Below are 22,682 nucleotides of genomic sequence, written 5' to 3' on the forward strand. Positions count from 1 at the left end.
TGCCACGGCTTAGAAGCGAGGCTCGTGCTTGCAAAAGCACACTAACTACTATTCACCGGGCTTATTTTGTGTGCTTGCAAAAGCACACTAATTGTTATTCCGTGGGCTTATTTTGTGTGCTTGCTTGCAAAAGCACACTAACTGCTATTCCGTGGGCTTATTTTGTGTGCTTGCTTGCAAAAGCACACTAACTACTATTCACCGGGACTATTTTTATTATTAGCGCCACGGCTTAGCAGCGAGGCACTCACCATCACTGCTAGCAGTGAAGGTGAGTGCCTCGTGCTTATGTTTATTATTCTTTATAGATTATTCTTCCGTAAAAACTTTGGCGCATAACTAGTCTCGCAGCTTTGAGAAATCGCGAAAAGTACGTTGTGCACAAACGTGCATGCCGATCGCTAATAAAAGTCATTCCACACGATTTTTTTTTGGCCCATCCGGAACGCATTGCGCCAACTTTGGGGCCTCACCATTCGCAAACCATTGCTCGTAAAATTCCGAACCGATTTGGAAGTTGTATTTGTTCAGAGTCTAGAGTGATGATGTCATCACGCAGAGTGTAGAGGGAGAGAAGAAATTGTCAGAAAATAAATTTGAAAACTGCGCTCCAGGCCGCAAATTCCACTCTACAGAAATAATTTATCCATAGAAAAGTAGGAAAATTTGTCTTCTCACTCACAAACCTCTGATAAAGCTGTCAGAGTAATAGTTTGGGCATAGGACACAGAATCACCACCAACAAGCACCAACGGCCCCATTGTGTCCCAAATGAAAAAAATGTTTCATTTTTCTTAAAAAAATATATATGTAGACGTTCAGGAAGAACTCAGGATGCTCAAAGTGAAGTCGGATCAATGATTGGTATTATGGTTTTGCCGAAAATGCTTTCTGTTCGAGGCCAGAAATTCCAGTCTCTCCAACTCTGGCAATAACAATACTTAGTAAATTCCCGCCCTTTTTGATTAGCCACGCCCCCTTTCTTAAGTAATGAACCGTTTGTCCTAGAAACTTGTATGAGGTGTCAGATTACTCAGCATAGCGTCCCTGTCTAACTGTTGATTGATAACCCCGCCCCTTTTGATTAGCCACGCCCCTTTGACTAACTAATGAACCGTTTGTCCTAGATACTTGTATGAGGTGTCAGATTACTCGGCATAGAGTCCCTGTTTAACTGGTCATTTATATCCCCGCCCCTTTTGATTAGCCAGTTTCATAACTTTTAACTCAGGACAGAGTCTCTGTTTAACTGCTGATTTAAGCCACGAGAATAAGGTAACTTTATGTGATTTTAATTACACACACACACACACACACACAAACACACACACAGGTAACTTTATGTGATTTTAATTACACACACACACACACACACACACACACACACACACACACACACACACCTTTTGAGGTTAAAGGGCATAGTTCTTTAAAGAATCTCATCATAGTGTACACACACCGGCAGTAGCCCCCGTGGCCCTTTCAGAATTTCCCCAGAGGAAATTTTCTAGTTATGTTTGATGTTTGTTTGTGACTGGTTTAGTTTTAATGTTATTTAATGTGTTAAAGTTCTTATTTATTATTGTTTTATTTATTTATTTATTTACTTATTTTGGTTGGTTTTGTGATTTTAAAAAATTAGGTGTATTTTGCTTAAAATAGCAAAATAATCTGCCAATGGAAAGAGAACATTTGGCTTGTCAAGACTTTCCAAAAAAAGTAAAAAAAATATCTAATATCCTTCTAATTTTATTTCTGAAGCATTTCTAGATATTTTTAAATCTTTTCCTGGATTTTCTAGATTTTTTCTAGGTCATCTTCTAGATTTTGCTAGATCCTTTTAATTTCTCTAAAAAAATGTGATATTCCTAGACTTTTTCTAGATTTGTTTCCTAGTTCTTCTGAGAGCTTTTCTAGATTCTAGATTGATTATTTTTTCGATTTTTCTTGATCCTTCTCTAGATTTTTCTAAAGTATTTCTAGATATTTGTAGATCTTTTTCTAGATTTTCTAGATTATTTTTCTAGAATCTAGAACTGCTTTAGAAAAATCTAGAAAACATTTCGAAAAATTAAAAGGATCTAGAAAAATCTAGAAAATGATCTAGAAATGCTCTTGTAAAAACTAGAAAAAAATCCAGAAAAAGATTTTTAAAAAAAATCTAGAAAATGATCTTGAAAACAAATATCTAGAAAATCCAGAAAAAGATCTAGAAATATCTAGAAATGCTTTTGAAAAATCTAGAGAAGGATAAGAAAAAATCTAGAAAATAATCAAGAAAAATCCAGAAAAGCTCTAGATTTCTAGGTTTTTTTTCAATATCACTTTCTAGAGTTTTCTAGATCCTTCTCTAAATTTTTCTAAAGCTTTTCTAGGTATTTCTAGACTTTTTAAAATTTGTTTCCTAGTTTTTACAAGAGCATTTCTAGAGTTTTCTAGATCCTTCTCTAAATTTTTCTAAAGCTTTTCTAGGTATTTCTAGACTTTTTAAAATTTGTTTACTAGTTTTTACAAGACCATTTCTAGATTTTTCTTGATTATTTTCTAGATTTTTCTTAATCCTTCTCTAGATTTTTCGAAAGCATTTCTAGATATTTCTAGATCTTTATATGGATTTTCTAGATATTTGTTTTCTAGATTATATTCTAGATTTCTAAAAATCTAGATTTTTAGAATTCTAGATTTCTAGAAAATAATCTACAAATATCTAGAAATATTTCAAAGAATTAAAAGGATCTAGAAAAATCTAGAAAATGATCTAGAAATGCTCTTGTAAAAACTAGGAAAAAAATCCGTAAAAAGATTTTTTTAAAAATCTAGAATATAATCTAGAAAACAAATATCTAGAAAATCCATAAAAAGATCTAGAAATATCTAGAAATGCTTTCGAAAACTCTAGAGAGGTTTAAGAAAAATCTAGAAAAGATTTCAAAAAATTGAAAGCATCTAGAAAAATCTAGAAAATGATCTAGAAATGCTCTTGTAAAACTAGAGAAAAAATCCTGAAAAAGATTTTTTTTAAATCTAGAATATAATCTAGAAAACAAATATCTAGAAAATCCAGAAAAAAAGATCTAGAAATATCTTGAAATGCTTTCGAAAAATCTACAGAAGGATTAAGAAAAATCTAGAAAATATTCAAGAAAAATCTAGAAAAACTCTAGGAAAAACTAGGAAACAAATTGAAAAAAGTCTAGAAATATCTAGAAAAGCTGTGTGTGACATTATCGTAAAAGTGTAGAGGGAGAGAAAAAATTGTCAAAAAATGTATTCGAAAACTGCGCTCAAGGGTGCAAATTCCACTCTACAGAAATAATTTATACATTGAACCGTAGGAAAATTTGTCTTCTCACTCACAATCCACTTGTAAAGTTGTCAGAGTTATAGTTTGGACGTAGGACGCACAGACGCACCACCAACACACACCAACAGCCTCATTTGCTCCCATATTAAAAACGCAGGAAGATTTCTGAAAAAGGGAGATGTAGCAGTTTTTTTAGATCGCTCTAACAAAGCTATTTTTTCATTTCTCCCCCCCCCCCTCCAACACAGACATTTTAACTGAAAACAGTTAACTCTAACTGCCACACACATGGCATTGTTTTATAAAACATGAAACCTTATAACTTGATCATATATTGTCCTATCTGCCTCAAACTTGTCATGCATGATGATGGTTCATCACTGACCAGTTCTACATAACAATATTTCATAAAGTCCCGACCTTTTTGATTAGCCACTTTCATAACTAATGAACCGTTTGTCCTAGAGACTTGTATAAGGTATCAGATTACTCAGGATAGAGTCCCTGTTTAACTGTTGATTGATGACCCCGCCCCTTTTGATTAGCCACGCCTCCTTTCATAACTAATGAACCGTTTGTCCTACAGACTTGTATGAGGTGTCTGTGAACTCAGGACAGAGTCCCTGTTTAACTTCTGATTCAAGCAACGAGAATCAAAGGCCAGAGGCAAGCACACAATCAACATTTCTTAAGAAATTTTCTAGTTTTTATTCTTCTGTTTCTTCCGTGTTGTTTTTCTCTCGACTACTCCTCCCAGAGTTTTGGTCTCACATACACAAAAAAGGTATCAAATCGATCGGCTCGCAGATGACAAGTGTGCTATGACTTTTCTAAGGGTTGTGCCACCTACACGTACCAACTGCCTCATTGGCTCCCATATTAAAAAAGCAGGATGATTTCTGAAAAAAGGGAGATGTAACAGTTTTTTAGATCGCTCTAACAAAGCTATTTTTTCATTTTTCTTAAAAAAACAAACATATGTAGACATTCAGGAAGAACTCAGGACGCTCAAATTTCATTTTGTCTGCATCTGTCTGCGGAGCTGTCTCCAACATTTCTCACCCTTTTTGATTAGCCAAGCCCCCTTTCATAACTAATGAACCGGTTGTCCTCAAAACTTGTATAAAGTGTCAATTACTCGGAGTCGGAATTACTTAGAGTCCCTGTTTAACTGCTGATAAACCCGCCACTTTTGAGTAGCCACGCCCCTTTGAGCAGCCACGCCCCTTTTTACTAACTAGTGAACCGTTTGTCCTACAGACTTGTATGAGGTGTCTGTGAACTCAGGACAGAGTCCCTGTTTAACTGGTGATTGATTACCCTGCCCCTTTTGAGTAGCCACGCCCCTAATGCTAACAAATACACCATTTATCCTACAGACTTGTACGAGGTGTCTTTGAACTCAGGACAGAGTCCCTGTTTAACTGGTGGGTGATTACCCCGTCCCTTTTGGGTAGCCACGCCCCTTTGAGAAGCCACGCCCCTTTTGCTAACAAATGCACCATGTGTCCTACAGACTTGCATGAGGTGTCAGATAACTCGGAATAGAGTCCCTGTTTAACTGTTGATTAATCAATCAACAGTTAAACAGGGACTCTATTCCGAGTTATCTGACAGGGGGACGGGGTAATCACCCACCAGTTAAACAGGGACTCTGTCCTGAGTTCAAAGACACCTCATACAAGTCTGTAGGATAAATGGTGTATTTGTTAGCATTAGGGGCGTGGCTACTCAAAAGGGGCAGGGTAATCAATCACCAGTTAAACAGGGACCCCGCCTTCTTGATTATCCACGCCCCCTTTTACTAGCTTGTGAACCATTTGTCCTACCAACTTGTATGAGGTGCCTGTGTACTCAGGACAGAGTCCCTGTTTGACTGGTGATTGAAGCCACGCCCCTTTGAGTAGCCACGCCCCTTTTGCTAACTAATGGAACGTATGTCCTACAGACTCGTATGAGGTGCCAGATTACTCGGCATAGAGTCCCTGTTTAACTGTTGATTGATTACCCCGCCTTCTTGATTATCCACGCCCCCTTATACTAACTTGTGAACCGTTTGTCCTACAGACTTGTATGAGGTGTCTGTGTACTCAGGACAGAGTCCCTGTTTAACTGGTGGTTGATTACCCCGCCCCTTTGAGAACCAACGCCCCGTTTGCTACCAAATGCAACATTTGTCCTACAGACTTGTATGAGGTGTCTGTGAGCTCAGGACAGAGTCCCTGTTTGACTGGTGATTGAAGCCATGGCCCCTTTTACTAACTTGTGAACCGTTTGACCTACAGACTTGTATGAGGTGTCTGTGATCTCAGGACAGAGTCCCTGTTTAACTGGTGGTTGATTACCCCGCCCCTTTTAAGAAGCCACGCCCTTTTTACTAACTAGTGAACCGTTTGTCCTACAGACTTGTATGAGGTGTCTGTGAACTCAGGACAGAGTCCCTGTTTGACTGATGATTGGACCACACCTCTTTTGAGTAGCCACGCCCCCTTTTTTACTAACTAGTGAACCGTTTGTCCTACAGACTTGTATGAGGTGTCTGTGAACTCAGGACAGAGTCCCTGTTTGACTGATGATTGGAGCCACGCCCCTTTTGAGTAGCCACGCCCCTTTTTTACTAACTAGTGAACCGTTTGTCCTACAGACTTGTATGAGGTGTCTGTGTACTCAGGACAGAGTCCCTGTTTCACTGGTGGTTGATTACCCGCCCCTTTTGAGTAGCCACACCCCTTTTTCTAACTAATGAACCGTTTGTCCTACAGACTTGTATGAGGTGTCAGATTACTCAGCATAGAGTCCCTGTTTAACTGTTGATTGATTACCCCGCCCTCTTGATTATCCAACCCCCCTTTTGCTCACTATGAAGTTTGTCCTACAGACTTGTATGAGATGTCTGTGTACTCAGGACAGAGTCCCTGTTTAACTGGTGGTTAATTACCCCACCCTTTTGAGTAGCCACGACCCTTTTGCTAACTAATGAACCCTTTGTCCTACAGACTCGTATGAGGTGTCAGATTACTCGGCATAGAGTCCCTGTTTAACAGTTGATTGATTACCCCGCCCTCTTAATTATCCACGCCCCCTGATATTAACTTGTGAACCGTTTGACCTACAGACTTGTATGAGGTGTCTGTGAACTCAGGACAGAGTCCCTGTTTCACTGGTGGTTGATTACCCGCCCCTTTTGAGTAGCCACACCCCTTTTTCTAACTAATGAACCGTTTGTCCTACAGACTTGTATGAGGTGTCAGATTACTCAGCATAGAGTCCCTGTTTAACTGTTGATTGATTACCCCGCCCTCTTGATTATCCAACCCCCCTTTTGCTCACTATGAAGTTTGTCCTACAGACTTGTATGAGATGTCTGTGTACTCAGGACAGAGTCCCTGTTTAACTGGTGGTTAATTACCCCACCCTTTTGAGTAGCCACGACCCTTTTGCTAACTAATGAACCCTTTGTCCTACAGACTCGTATGAGGTGTCAGATTACTCGGCATAGAGTCCCTGTTTAACAGTTGATTGATTACCCCGCCCTCTTAATTATCCACGCCCCCTGATATTAACTTGTGAACCGTTTGACCTACAGACTTGTATGAGGTGTCTGTGAACTCAGGACAGAGTCCCTGTTTAACTGGTGGTTGATTATCCCGCCCCTTTTGAGAAGCCACGCCCCTTTTTACTAACTAGTCAACCGTTTGTCCTACAGACTTGTATGAGGTGTCTGTGAACTCAGGACAGAGTCCCTGTTTAACTGGTGATTGATTACCCTGCCCCTTTTGAGTAGCCACGCCCCTAATGCTAACAAATACACCATTTGTCCTACAGACTTGTATGAGATGTCTGTGTACTCAGGACAGAGTCCCTGTTTAACTGGTGGGTGATTACCCCGCCCCTTTTGGGTAGCCACGCCCCTTTGAGAAGCCACGCCCCTTTTGCTAACAAATGCACCATTTGTCCTACGGACTTGCATGAGGTGTCAGATAACTCGGAATAGAGTCCCCGTTTAACTGTTGATTGATTACCCCACCTTCTTGATTATCCACGCCCCCTTTTACTAGCTTGTGGACCGTTTGTCCTACAGACTTGTATGAGGTGTCTGTGAACTCAGAACAGAGTCCCTGTTTAACTGGTGGTTGATTACCCCGCCCCTTTTGGGTAGCCACGCCCCTTTGAGAAGCCACGCACCTTTTGCAAACAAATGCACCATTTGTCCTACAGACTTGTATGAGGTGTCTGTGAACTCAGGACAGAGTTCCTGTAAACTCCAGAAAACTGTGGTTAATAAATACGGTGCAAGTTTTTCCTAATATTATGGTAAAATGACATTAGCACTGTTGATGTTTAAGATTGCCATTTTATTCCATATTTTACTGTAAAGAAATAAAATGTTTTTCCATCAAAAGAAACGCTGTTCTGTCATATAATTGACAAGAAAATACTTTATAAATGCTGCATGAATTAAAGATTTTACCAATAAATATTACAGTATATTTCTGTTAGAGATATGGTGTTTAGTACATTTAACAGTAAGAAAAAGTATTTTTACAAAATATAAATGCAAAATTGCTACAAACACGGTGCCAGTGTATTTTACAGTGGAGTAATGTATTTAAAAAATGTTAAAATTACTGTTTTGGCTGATATATACATTTACGGTGTTTCATTGTTACTGAAACTGAATTAACCCATTACATTGAACAGTGAGAAAAAGTATTTTTACAAAAGATGAATGCCAAAATTACAGTGGTGGCTTGTATATAAACAATATAAAAAATACATTAAATACATATTTACATTAAATAGATATTACAGTGTATTTTACAGTGGAGTTATGTATTTTTCAAAAAACAAAAATGTAAAAAATACAGTTTTGGCTGATATATACATTTACGGTGTTTCATTGTTACTGAAACTGAATTAACCCATTTATCATTTTACGGTCTTTTACTGTCATGGTTTAGCAGTTTTTCACCATGAAATCTACAACTTTTTTTTTTACAGTGTATAATAGCACACAATATTCAGTCAGAAAACAGATTTATGTTCACATCAACACCAAATATATTATGACATACAGAAAAGGCCCTCAGTATTCTCATTGTGTTTTTATTATAATACCAATATATCACATTACAAAAGTGTCACTCTGTGATGAACCTGCAGAGATTATCACCTGAATCTGCAGCTCCCCTCCACTCTGCAGAGCTATCTCTCTGTTAGCAAAAACACTTCAGACCGCTATAATAGATTTTTGTAGCAGACTGTTTTTCATCAGACATGTTATTCTGTGTTGTTAATTATTTATTCTGGGTTTTTCGAAATCATCATTCTATGTTTACAACAACCTTCTTGATGCACCATCAATAAAACTGACAATCCACTGATATAATTATTATGTAAGCCTTACAGAAATCAAGCCAAGCTGACTTGCGTGTAACATTGAGAAGTCCCATAAGTAACAAATGACCATCCACCTCTAACATTGTCCACTCGTGTCCTTTACAAACACTTATCAGTGTATCGGATACATCTGATGTAATCCATTACAAAAGCCCTTTATTAATAAAAACTTGTTTGACATTTATAATGTTTAGAGTGCTATTGTTGATCCAACTCTGTGCTTATTTTGGAAGTTGTAGTGTGTGGTCCAGTTCAATTGAATTACTGTACCTTATATTGACAAGTGTATTAAAAGGTGTACACACCAAATTGCTACCTCAGAGTATATTGCAGGAATGTACAGTACTGTCATCCAAAACAACAACAACAACAACAAACAGACCTACTTCCACTTGTCTAGAGCACTCAGAGAATCTACAAGTGTGCATTGAAAAGTAAGCAGTCAGTGAGTCCTGGAGTAAGATTTTCCTTCTACAGCCAGAGCAATGTTCATCCATCAACACTGACAGCAATGCAGAAAGTGATAGCCATACTATTACAGCCAATGCAAATAAATGGACTGATTACACTCTTATGAAAGCTGCCTTCAGCAGTGCGAGGAACATTTTTCCTCCAGTTACTATCCAGCTCATACACTCTAAACCGTAGGCATGGTTAAAAAAAACTTTGAAGTGTTGTGTAAAATGTGATGTTAAGTCAATTCAAGTCAAGTCAATTTTATCTATAGAGCCCAAAATTACAAATCACAGATTTGCCCCAAAGGGCTTCACAGATTGTATATGTTACGACATCCCCTGTCCTTAGACCCTCACATTGGCCAGGGAAAAACTCCTCAAAAAACCCTTTAACAGGGGAAAAAGAAGAAGAAACCTCAGGGAGAGACAGAGGAGGGATCCATCTCCCAGGACGGACAGACGTGCAATAGATGTGGTTGTACAGAGTAGAATAGAGTAGATAGAGGTTGAGGGGGGAGAAGGAGGGAGGATAGAGAGAGGTTTTAGAGGGAGAGAGACAGAAAGGAGCAGGAGTTCTGGGAGGAGACAGAAGCAGGTGATGAAGCGCCACCATTGGCCAGTAGTGATGGTGAGTGTAGAGTGGACCAGGAGAGGAGCATTCCCATCTGGGGCCGAACCAGATCCACAGCAGTGAGACCAGCAGGAGTGATGCTGAGCAGGACCAAAGCTCCACACCCTGTGAAAGAGAGAGCAAAGAAAAGTGGAGGAATCTGGGAAAATACCAGCTTGTGTCATGTATTATTGAGACATCAGAGAGAGAGAAGAAAAGAAGGGCCCGGAGTATCATGTCCCCCGACACATTGGGCCTATAGCGGCAAAGCTAGGGGCTGGTCCAAGGCCTCAGCCAGCCCTAACTATAGGCTTTGTCAAAGAGAAAAGTTTTAAGTTTACTCTTAAATAAAGAGAGTAAGCTAGAATTTTAGGAGCGTAGTGCTCTAGAAGGGCAATATAGCACTATGAGGTCTTTAAGATATGATGGTGATTGACCATTTAGAGCTTTGTAAATAAGAAGAAGGATTTTAAACTCAATTCTGGATTTTACAGGGAGCCAGTGCAGCGAAGCTAGAGCAGGAGAAATATGATCTCTTTTATTGGTTTTTGTCAGTACATGAACCGCAGCATTTTGGACTAACTGAAGAGTTTTAAGGGATTTATTGGAACAGCCTGACAGTAAGGAATTTCAGTAATCTAACCTTGAAGTAACAAAAGCATGAACTAATTTTTCTGCATCCTTTTGGAACAGGATGTCTATTTTTTGTAATAATACGTAGGTGAAAAAATGCAGTCCTTGAAGTTTGATTTATATGGGAATTAAATGACAGATCCTGATGAAAGATAACTCCAAGATTCCTTACGGTGGTATTGGAGGCCAGGGTAATGCCATCGATTGATTAAGTCTTTAGATAATGGGTCTTGGAGGTGTTCGGGTCCCAGCACAATCACTTCAGTTTTATTTGAGTTTAACATTAGGAAGTTGTGGACCATCCAGGTTTTTATTTCCTTAACACATGAAGTTTGCATGAAGTTTGGCCAGCTGATCAATTTCACCTGGCTTGATTGATATATATAACTGAGTGTCATCAGCATAATAATGGAAGTTAATCGAATGTTTTCTAATGATATTACCTAGAGGGAGCATATAAAGGAGGAATAAAATTAATGGCAAAGGGCTTTAGCGGTTTTCATTCCAAAGGAAGCAAACTCCAAAGGCATCAGCCAGTTCAGAAACATCGCGCTGCTGAACGTAGAAGGAAAAATCTTCTTTTCTGTGCTGGCCAAAAGGATGACCACCTACCTGCTTGAGAACAGCTACATAGACACCAACTGCCAGAAGGCGGGAGTCCCAGGCTTTCCAGGGTGTGTTGAGCATGCTACAATGATCTGGGACCAGATCCAGAAGGCCAAACAGGAGAAGACAGACCTCCACGTCGTTTGGCTCGACCTTGCAAACACGTATGGATCAGTCCAACAGCTGATCAACTATGCCATGGAGTTCTTCCACATGCCCTCCTGCATCAAGAACATGATTACATCCTACTTCAACGGCCTGCAGATGTGCTTTGCCCTCCAAGATTTCACCACCAGCTGGCAGCAACTAGAAGAAGGAATTGCCATCTCTCCCGTCCTGTTTGTGGCAGCCTTCGAGGTAATCCTTATTGGTGCAAGACAGATGGTTGGAGGAATCAAGCTACCAACCGGGCAAAGACTACCCGCACTGAGGACATATATGGACGACGTCACCAGCCTCCTTCAGACAGCAGCATGTACATCAAGACTGCTGAAAAGGATGGATGAGCTGATGTTGTGGGCTCGGATGAGGATCAAGCCAGAGAAATCACGGAGCCTGTCTCTCAGAAGAGAATCAGAAATGACAGCACCATCTTTGTCGTAGGGGGTGAGAAAATCCCACTCCTTTCTGAGCATCCCATTAAAAGCCTGGGGAGGCAGTACACGGCAGAGCTTTCAGACAAACAGATGGGGAGAACTGTGTTGAAACAGCTCTCAGAAGGCCTGGCAAAGATCGATCACAGCAAACTCCCAGGGAAGTACAAGGTTTGGTGCTACCAGTTCACACTTTACTGGAGGGAGATGTGGCCGATGAACATGAGTGATATCCCCTCGTCCACCGCATGTAAGATGGATGGAAAAAGCCAACTCATTCATCAGAAAGTGGTTGGGGCTACCACGGTGCCTCTTGGAAACGGGCCTCTTTGGAAGGAACACCCTCCAGCTGCCGCAGCGATCCATCAGTTTGGGCTACAAGCAGGAAAAGACCAGGCTCATTCTAGAGTTGAGAGGGTCCACTGACCTGACCATTAAGAACGTGAACATCAAGGTTCTGACAGGCCGGAAGTGGAATGCCCAAACTGAGGCTGATCAAGCCATCAGTCGCCTGCAACATCAAGAGATCGTCGGCAGAGTCCAGGCAGGAAGAGCAGGCCTAGGGTGGGGAGAAGCGCCACGGTTTTGGTCCAAGCCCGATCGCAAAGAGAGGAAGGAGATGGTGGTGGCGGAGGTGACGAGGATGGAGGAAGAACGCTACAAGATCAAGGCCATGTCACAGGGCTGACAAGGAAGCTGGACAACCTGGGAGGGAGTCGTCAACCGAAACATCATTTGGACAGACCTCTGGAAAATCCGGCAGGCGAGGCTCAGCTTCCTCATCCATTCAACATATGACACGCTTCCATGTCCTCGGAACCTTCACCAGTGGTTCGGGAGTGACGAATGCTGCACACGCTGCAACGCCCCTAACACAAACCCCCAGCACATCTTGTCGGGCTGTAAGATCGTGCTCTCCCAGGGACGCTATAGATGGCGCCACGATCAGGTCCTTAGGAAGCTGGCAGAGGTGCTGGAGCACAGTCGACAGGGCAGCAAGAGGGTACCACCAGCAGAGAACTATGGTTTCATCACAGAAGGTGGGGGGAGAAGAAACATCAGGCCGAAATAATAATTACATCTCTCTGCCCTGACATAGTGGTGTGGTCCACTAAGGAGAAGTCTGTGCTGCTCATTGAGCTCACGATACCAGCAGAAGAGGGGATCGAGGCCGCCCATGAGAACAAAAAGGCTAAGTACTCAGAGCTGGCAGCTGAGTGCCAGATGGCTGGCTGGAAGACGACCATTTATCCAGTGGAAGTCGGATGCCGAGGCTACATGGGGTTGTCAACAACACGCCTTCTAAGGGACGCAGGAGTGACCGGAGGGAACCTAAAGAAGGCAGTCAAAGAGCTGGAGGCTGAGAAGGGGAGCTTTTGGCTCTGGCTGAGGAAGGACAAGTGCTGGGGAAAGAGCAACTAACCCCAACAACAGGCGCAAGGGGGGAACACCTAACAGCTGCAGGGGGTGACAGGGAAACATCGCTGTTACTGCTCCGCCACCGGGAGACTTTCCAGGATTAAAGGAGCGAAACGTTTGTGATTGGTGGTTACTGGCTGAAGATCCTGCAGCTGACCCGTGGGCACCGGAGGAGGTGCGACCGGCAAGCAATGCCTATCAGGTGATTTCCATCTCCCTGTACACACTACTGTCCAATTTGTCTGTTTTTGTTTGTGACCACAGACAATGACTGATTTCAGTATACAGTAGAGACTAAATGTGTTTGATCTTCGCTGTTCTTGATACACAGTATTTTGTGACATTCCTGAGTTGTAGTTTTCCATATTATCAGACAAGGTGATAATTGGTAAACATGTATGTGCACATATTAAAACATTTCATATGTATGGGTATGTAATGCATGTATTTAAGCCTTTAATGGTCTTGAAACCCATTTGGTAAAGCATATTTTTCAACGTGCTGAATGAACAGGTTTGTATAATATCTTATGAAAATGTGCCTTGTGGCTCATATTGTATATTTTGAAATATGACCGTGACCAGAATTACATCATTTGCAAGGAGCAGAGAAGCAATTCTGAGATCCCCAAACTAGACACTTATCTCCCTTTGGCTGAATCTTGAGATCCTTTCCATGGAGATCAAAAATGGAATCTTTGATAAGGACCCAAACTCCCACGTTTGCCCAGGATCAAACCACTTGTTAAGGTTAGGGAAAAGAACAGGGTTGTGTTTAAAAATAGCTACTGGACGCAGTTCCGTTGGTGACTTAGAAAATGATGTATACGAATGTACGTACGGAATTTATTATGTTGGACAGGTTAACTAAAAATAACAACGTTGACTATTGACAGGACTTTAAAATCTTTTTTCTGGGTCAAAGTACAGAATTAGTTGGTCCCATTCCCCAGCCTGAACAGACCTTTCTGGTTTTTATAATTCCTTGCTCTAACTGTCTAATAATGATGGTTTACATGAGATAGTTAATAGAAAGCCTGTTTCTACTTATACAGACACTAAAGGTTGCCTTGTCCATACGTATTTCATGAGTTGGGAGTGAGAGCGGGTGGGTTTACAATGCACGCCTAGTTCACTGCCCCTACCCTAACCCAACCCTAATGCCTATCTCTGTGGGTGGTGAGGTTTTGACACCATGACTATTTAATCACAACATCCCTAATAAGAGTTCAGCCAAGGACCTTTCTTACCTCTCTCCTCTTTTTCTCCTGACTCTCTGCTGTCACTATATAAGCCAAAAATCCCCCATTAATGTGTCACAAATGCAAGTTGCAGCATTAAGCAATATATTAATGTAATTTACTAAGAACATAGGGTAAATGTTTCATTTTGGTCTGAATAATGTTTCTGTATTTAAGTTTCTTTGAGAGCTCTGCTATTTAATATGAAAGAAAAGGCTCTGAATCATTGGTATTAATTAACAGAGACAATGATGAGCCACACAGCTGGCAAACCAATAAGATATTTTCCAGGCAAAAAAAAAACCTTAGTTTGTGTATTTGTTAAATCAATTTTGTTTAAATGTATTTTCTGTGATGTTAATTCCGTAGAGTGTAGCATTAGTGTATGTAGGCAGCTTGTAGCAGAGCCGGCTCAAGGCATAAGTGAACTAAGCCACTGCTTAGGGCCCCGTGGCCACTAGGGGGGCCCCACGAGCAATTAACAAAAAATATGTATAGATTTTGTTTATTATTTCGCATGTATGAGTGATGATTCCATATGATCAAAGATATATTATTGTTCAAAAATACAATTTTATGTCAACAGATTGCTGCTGCTGATGTAGGGACAAGTGATTCTTACTGCCTCTATTTAATGTCAAAGCTCCGCTGCGGCGGTAATGTGTGCCTCCTGCCGTGCAGTGCTCACTGCTCATGGAGCCAAAACAATGTTGCAAAAAAGGACATATCCTTCAGTAGCAGAGGAAAGAAACAGGAAGAGCAGGAAAAACGCAAAGATAAAGGTATGTTTGCATGTTTTTTAAGTCAAAAATAATAAACCAGATGACACTGTTACAATGCTTTACCAATTGGATTGTCGTGTAAATCAACCCGAGCTGGCTCTTCTAGTTGAATGTGCTACATTTTGAGATTAAAAAGCCACATGTGACACCCTGGACAACATTCATTTATTGGTATTATTTGTATTATTATTGCATTAGTATGATTTATGTAATTAATTGGGCCACTGTATAAAGACATACCAGGCTGACAAAAGGATAATGTAAAGGACACTGCCAGAGCCGCAATGACTTTATAGTATCAATCAATCAATCAAACTTTATTTATATAGCGCTTTTCATACATATAAATGCAACTCAAAGTGCTTTAGTAGGTGTGTGAACGATCAACAATCAATATTATTGGCAGAAATAGAGGGCCCCAAAATTGAATTTTGGAGTCTTGGGCCAGCTCTGCACACGCGGGTTGAGAGAGAGAGAGAGAGAGAGAGAGAGAGAGAGAGAGAGAGAGAGAGAGAGAGAGAGAGATCTGGTCTGAGGGGTTTTCAGACCAGTTCAGCTCTCAGTCTCCTGCTGTCCTCCCCTCAACATTTGGTTACAACACGCATCTACTAACTTCTCTTTTGTGCTCTATTTGCTTTTCCTTTCCGACGCACGAAGCTGTGCACGATGTCCAGAGAGCAGCAGCGGAGCAGGAGACCTGAACGCCTGGGTCCTGGGACCTGGATCTGGATGGATGAATAGATGGGCGGAAAACTGACAGCACCGTAAAAACAGCGTCAAGTGGACGTGACGTTCAGCGCCGGGATTTGGGCAACTTTTCTGCTGTTTGGCCTCCTGACGAACAGGTGAAGCCCGGAGTTAAACAAAGCTCTAACCAAGATGATGTTTCGGACGTGGTCTGTGGGTTTCGGGGTGAGCTGAACGGCTGATCAAGAAAGCACATGTAGCCTAGTCTGCTCTGGATTCAGAGGACAGGACCCTGCTCGGCGTTTATTTGTATTTAAGTTTTAAATGGATATAAGGGGTGCTAGAGGAGAACTTTTCAAACCCCTAGTAACATAACTGTGCGTTTTTGTTGTTTTTACATAAGTCTATGGGAACAAGCTCAGCGGAGATTCACTTTTATCCAAGAATAATTTGTGTGAAACTTCCAGAGATGAAGGAGAAATGCAAGAACGCGGCGAAGACGCGCAGAGAGAAAGAAAACGGAGAGTTTTATGAGCTGGCCAAGCTGCTGCCTCTGCCGGCGGCCATCACCTCCCAACTGGACAAGGCCTCCATCATCCGGCTGACCAGCAGCTACCTCAAGATGAGGGCAGTCTTCCCCGACGGTAGGACTGACACACAGCTGCGTTATTAACACACACACACACAGAAATAATAGTATATTCATACATTTCACATTCTGAGGACCGAAACGGACAACAGAACGAGTGTATAGTGATAGCCTATATTTGAATGTTTACCCTGTGTAATATAACGTGTTTATTTATTTATTTAGCTATAAATAATAAATAAATCTGTTATTCAGAGTCTATTGGGGAAAATAACATCGGGGTTGCCACGTAGAGAGAATCCCTTCGGTTGATTTGTGTTTTCTATTTAGTAGCGCCCAATGCAGTTATTTGCGTTATTTACATCTCACTTTTTGAAAAGTGAAAATAGAACCATACGCTCCTTTTCATAAGTCAGAATATATATATATATATATATATATATATATATATATATATATATATGTATGTATATCTGACATCTGACATAGTAGCTTAAGTCAGACATATGTAGGCTAGGCCTACAATGAAAAGTAGCGTATGGTTCTCTTCATTAGTTGGATGTTTTAGAGCAAACAGAAATCCTGCACTTTTGTTCTTTTCTCCTTGTTATATAAAAAAAAGTTTATTCCTACATGGGAGACCCCCTAAAATAATGGCAATGTCATTTTTTCAGGTTTTTCAGAAAACACAAAAAAATAGTGGCCAGCATCAGGAGGAGATGATTTAGGTAAATAAAAAATAAATATTTTTAGAACTCCAAAACGCACATTATACGGTCCGGATTCGAATCCGGCTCGTAACCCTTTTCTGCTCTCACCAGAGACTACGTATCTGGACTACTGTCAAATACAGCCGGGAAAGTAAAATAATAATAATAAACGCTACGTATGTTTTATAAAAGTAAGAGTGAATTCCACGTCCACTGGGATACTTACTGTGTAAAAAAATAGTAAAATAGAATGTCACAAAATCACGTATCATCGCCTCAGACTTGCTACTTCAAGATCATGAAAAAGAGGCTTATATCAGAATTAAAATATGAAACGTATTCTTCAGTTATTATTGCATTTTTTAAAAATATATATTTATAATTGAAAACCTGAAAAAAATTACATTGCCATTATTTTAGGGGTATGTAGAAAATATGTAGAAAATATTCCGTTGTGGTTTCCCATGCGGAAAAAACTTTTTTTATATAGGAGGAAAGAACAAACGTTCTGTGTGCTATAAAACATCCAACTAATCGCCTAAAGATCACTCTGTCTCATTTTAATTGTTTGTATTTGTGTATATACACACACACACACACACACACACACACACACACACATACATATATATATATATATATATATAGCCTATATATGGGTCAATCACGTGATCTAACCCAGTATCAGTAATTTTTTCCCATAAAAATCTGATTATATACAGGGAAATAAATGTGAACTAAAATGAGAAAAAAAATACAATCCACGTTTACATTGCAACAATATGGTGTATAACAAATTTTTACATAATTTGTCAAAACTTTTGAAAAAAATGGTCTATTTAGAATATGTTCTGCTCAATATTGATGAAATGTGTAAATGTAGAAATACTATAAAAATGTATTTGATGTTTATTAAAATTAAGTAATTATATGTATAGGCCACTTAAATACAATGGAGGTGGATGAAGTACTTAATATTTATCTCTTTTTTTTTTTTTTTTGTGGTTACACCATTTGACATCTTGCCAGCCCCTTTTTGTCATTTACCCATATGTTACCTATACTTTTCAAAAAGTGAGACGTATCCTAAATAACGAAAATAACCGCATTGGGCGCTACTAAATAGAAAACACAAATCAACCGAAGGGATTTTCACAACGTGGCAACCCCGATGTTATTTTCCCCAATAGTCTCTAAATAACGGATTTATTTATTATTTATAAAGCCACAAGTTACATCGTATACACCCTTTTAACGGGTGTTTTACGAACGATGATGATACAGACCAGGTATTTAAATACAGTTTTAAACACATTTTAAAACGTTGAATATAAATGTCACCAGAGGGTTAAATAAAATAGAAGGTTGCGACAAAAAAATGTAAGCTTTTCAAAATTTTTGTTGCATCAATACCTTTTTCTGAAATAAATAATAATAATTTGTATTTCTATTATTTATTATGACTTGTCCGTGGCGTAGAATAGGTTCGTCCTCGCAGTAGTAAAGTCCTTCATTCAATCATAATCTCCGGGCTGTTAGAGCAATTTTGTTAATGATGGTGTCATCGGAGAGTTGTTTTCCCACTCTGATTAAAAGCTGATGTCTGCTTTAAACGCCTCACTCATTCATCAAGGTGAATTATTTCATTAGGCCGCATGCAGCTACACTGGGGCAGGTTAGAGGGCAGGAAAACAGAGTCTTTCCTCTCTGTCATCACTCATAAAGTCAGAGTGAACACACGGCCCTCTGTGGCCGGGCCACCCGTTAGAGTCCAGCGGAGTCCTGTGTGTCCGGGCCGCAGTGAACGCCTCAGCTGCAGCAGGCCTGCACGTTTACGCGCTCCATTAGCCTGAATCTAACGCTCATCAAGCGAATCCAGCATGTCATGGATCTGCTCTGAGCTGGATTATTCTGAAGCCGTGTAATCCCAATAAAGCTCCATGATGCAGAGCCGCGGGACATGTTATGTAATGCTTTTATGTCTTTAACATATCTTTAACGCTCAAAGAAGCGCAATACACACTATACATTTAGACAGGAAAACCTACGGTGGCCCTGAAGTGCAAATCACAACAAATCAAAAAACACAACAATGAAACAGAAAACACAACAACAAATCAAAAAACACAACAACAAAACAGAAAACACAAGAACATATCAAGAAACACAACAACAAAACAGAAAACACAACAACAAATCAAAAAACACAACAACAAAACAGAAAACACAACAACAAATCAAAAAACACAACAACAAATCATAAAACACAACGACAAATTACTTAACACAACAACAAATTACTTAACACAATAACAAATCATAAAACACAACGACAAATTACTTAACACAAGAAATTACTTAACACAACAACAAATTAAAAAACACAAAGACAAATCAAAAAACACAACAACAAAACAGAAAACACAAGTTGTGTTTCTGTAGTGTTTCTTGATTTGTGATTTGCACTTCAGGGCCACCGTAAAAAGTAGACACACGTCATATTTCCCCGTTGATCTCCGGCTACACAGCATTAACACGTCTTCAGGCTTTTACTGACTGAAATGAACGCTGCTTCATTTGTTCATCCAGGATACTTTCTCTCAGAGTGGCCTGCAAATATGAAGTCCCGTGGGACAGCATTGCCCCACCGATGAGGACATTTCATTGCATGCAAAATAGGTGATAAATCTAAATTGTAGTTTTTATTATTTTGGATACTTTACGCAGCTCATGCAGCGGCAAACGGCTCCATCCTGACGCACAGAAGCCAGATTGTTCTGTGCGGCAGCTGAAACGTTGTCATTCACATGGTTATACAATTTTTGGTCAGACTTTACAATAACCATCATTTATAAATGGTAAATAGATAGTTTATTAATGTTAAATCATTATTTATAAATGGTAAATAGATAGTTTATTAATGTTAAAACATCATTTATAAATGACAAATGGATAGTTTATTCATGTAAGTAAATAGTTACTTTACCATTAACAAACAATTCAATTCTAAATAATAATGTTTATTAATGCACTCTTCATAAATGGTTTATTGTTGCACTCATAACATTTTAAACACTATTTTAAGCATTTGTTAATGATTTCCAAATAATTTTTATAGCTTTAAGAAAATGGTTGTAAAACATCTATAAAGATTAAATATATAGACCTAATTGTAGTACTTGGTTGTAGTAAATGGTTAATATTTGGTTTATTAACCATCTATAAACATTACTTAGATGGTTATTGTAAAGTGTTACCCAATTTTTTTTTAAATTACTTAATAAAAACAGGCCGTAATAATTACTAAGCTAAGAAGTATGGACCGAACGGAGGAGACTTAAATGTGAGTGTCAGACAATCAAATGGTGTGGGGTTTGCATATCTTTTCGTAATATTTTGTCTTTTGTTTTATTTAGGAAGGTGTTATGATTTAGCCCTTTGTTATTTTTAAGTAAAAAAAAGTTGGGAAGTTGTGTAAGACAAAACAAAAATTTATAAAACAGAATTTAATTTATAAAGTAATTTTCTAATTATTTGTGACATATATATTTGATCAAAACCTGTACAAATAAGACATATATTATGTTCAACTCATAAACGTTTGCTTTTTCAAAAAACATACACTGAATTCTAACTGGAATGTATTGGGGTTTTTTTAATTTGTTTTTACATTTTACGCATAGACTAAATATACATATACATAGCTTCCCAACTTTTTTGGAATCAGAATTGTATTTGGAGTTATTAAGACTAGAAAAACATCAGAATCCAGCAAGGTCACAAGAGATTTTGGATCATCTTAGCTCCCGTTATAAGCGGTCATATAAATCTGATAGAAAAATCAATTTTTTTAAATGATTGTTTAGATTTAGACTAAATTATTAATTAGTGTGTAGTAGTTTATCACTTTTCCCTCATACAGTAATGATGCATTACTGCACCCTATTGAGTTTCAAATTAGTTATTTAAAAAAAGAATACAGGCACAAGTAGCCTACATACTGTCATAATTCTACCATAATAATGTCATTATTAGATTAAAAGTAAACTCCAGCACTGTATTATAGGCTACAATTTAGAGGTCCTGCTGCTTTGGTTAATTATATATATTTTAAATAACTACATCCAGTTTGAGCTGCACTTATTAGTTATTTTAAGGCACAAATATTTTACATATAAGATATGTTTTACAGTCAAGAAAAGTGCATCACTGCAAAAAAATCCAATTATTTTACAGTGAAATGAATCAGTGACACTAGAACTTTACACAACCTGAGCACATAAACAGCTTCAGAAGGAGGATAGGTGTTCTTGTGTATATTTCAGTGGTAACCACTTGAATATTTTTACCTCTAGATTTAAATTCAATAATTTAAAGTGATGTCTGTGTCACTCCGCTATAGTATAAATGGATTCATGTTGAACTGCGGTGGTTTCATGTCCTGTTTTTTCTTTGCAAGACTATAAATTCAGCATTTTGCATTTAATATTTCCCAGACCCCTTCAGTGCCAATATTCCAGCAGCTCTGGTATGAAATTACAACTGATGTAAAAAGCAGAATCGATTCAACAAACTGTCCTGCTTAGCAGAGACACTGTCCTGCTGTTCTGTCTGGCTTTCAGCACATTCTGCAGGAAACCATTCGGGAGAAATTAAATGCTCCATATCTACACAGGCTTATAAAAACTTTGATTCTGCCTTTATAAACTCATATTTTGTATTATAGATGGTTTCTGATGGGTTTTGAGCAACTTCACCCTTTGTTTTGAATCATCCGATAGTATATCATTAACAGTTAACAATATACTCAACCAAACATTTATTTATGAGCACTTTGACTGCAACCAGTGTATGTTTTTTCATTTGTTTCATAGAAAATCTGCGTGAGAGGGATGAAAACATGTTTTTGACACAGAGAAGTCAGCACCAAACCTTGTACATGTCCTTAAATCATGGTGACAGTTGCAATCTAAAAAAATAAGCAGTGAAAAGTAGCTGAATCATGATATATCACAAAGTTGACCCTCCTGATGACAGCTTGACATGTGATTAGTGTGAAGCAGCAGGGCAGACACTGGGCTCTCTGAATGTCAGCATGGATTATGGAAAAAAAGAGTTTTGATTAACAGTGTCAAGCTCTGACATTTCAGTCCTTCACCGATCCGGCAATGACAGAAGCCTCTGTTTCCTCAAATGTTTTTCCTTGTTTCTGGCTGTATATTTTTGTTTACCTCAGCACAAAGTGAGGTTGGTGCACGGAAAAGTATCCAAAAGGGGAAGCCACTCAGTCTGTTTGCCGTGTTTTTCACACAGCATCTCTCAGTTATGTGTCTCAAAGCAAGACCCAATCCTGCTGCTCCAGAAGTAAAGACAGGAACAGCCAGGGACATATAGGTGTAAACAATGACCTCAATTAAATTATACAATATTGTGCATTAAATAATAACTCAATAACACAGACCACATCCTATGGCTGGGCGATATATCGGTATTAAGAGTTATACCGATATATTTTAGAAAGAAATATGTAGTTGAGACAATACCGTCATATCGGTATATATTTTGATGGTGCCTTAATTTATGACCATTATTTGGTTGGTTAAAGAGCAAGCGCTAGTTCCTTAGATTAATTCTGTAACTTGGAGGTATTTCAG

General features: G+C 39.0%; 1 protein-coding gene across 1 annotated transcript in view; it reads left to right on the forward strand.

The window, feature by feature from the left end:
- The first annotated feature begins 16,198 nt into the window (after nucleotides 1-16,198).
- The window catches only part of sim2 (SIM bHLH transcription factor 2), a 62,386-nt gene continuing 55,902 nt past the window's right edge, over nucleotides 16,199-22,682 (forward strand). The window contains exon 1 of the mRNA XM_059350956.1: nucleotides 16,199-16,373. Within this exon, the coding sequence (XP_059206939.1) occupies nucleotides 16,199-16,373 (175 nt within the window). The remainder of the gene's footprint in view (nucleotides 16,374-22,682) is intronic.

Source organism: Centropristis striata, chromosome 15 (genome assembly GCF_030273125.1).
Source record: "Centropristis striata isolate RG_2023a ecotype Rhode Island chromosome 15, C.striata_1.0, whole genome shotgun sequence".
Taxonomy (NCBI): Eukaryota; Metazoa; Chordata; class Actinopteri; order Perciformes; family Serranidae; genus Centropristis; species Centropristis striata.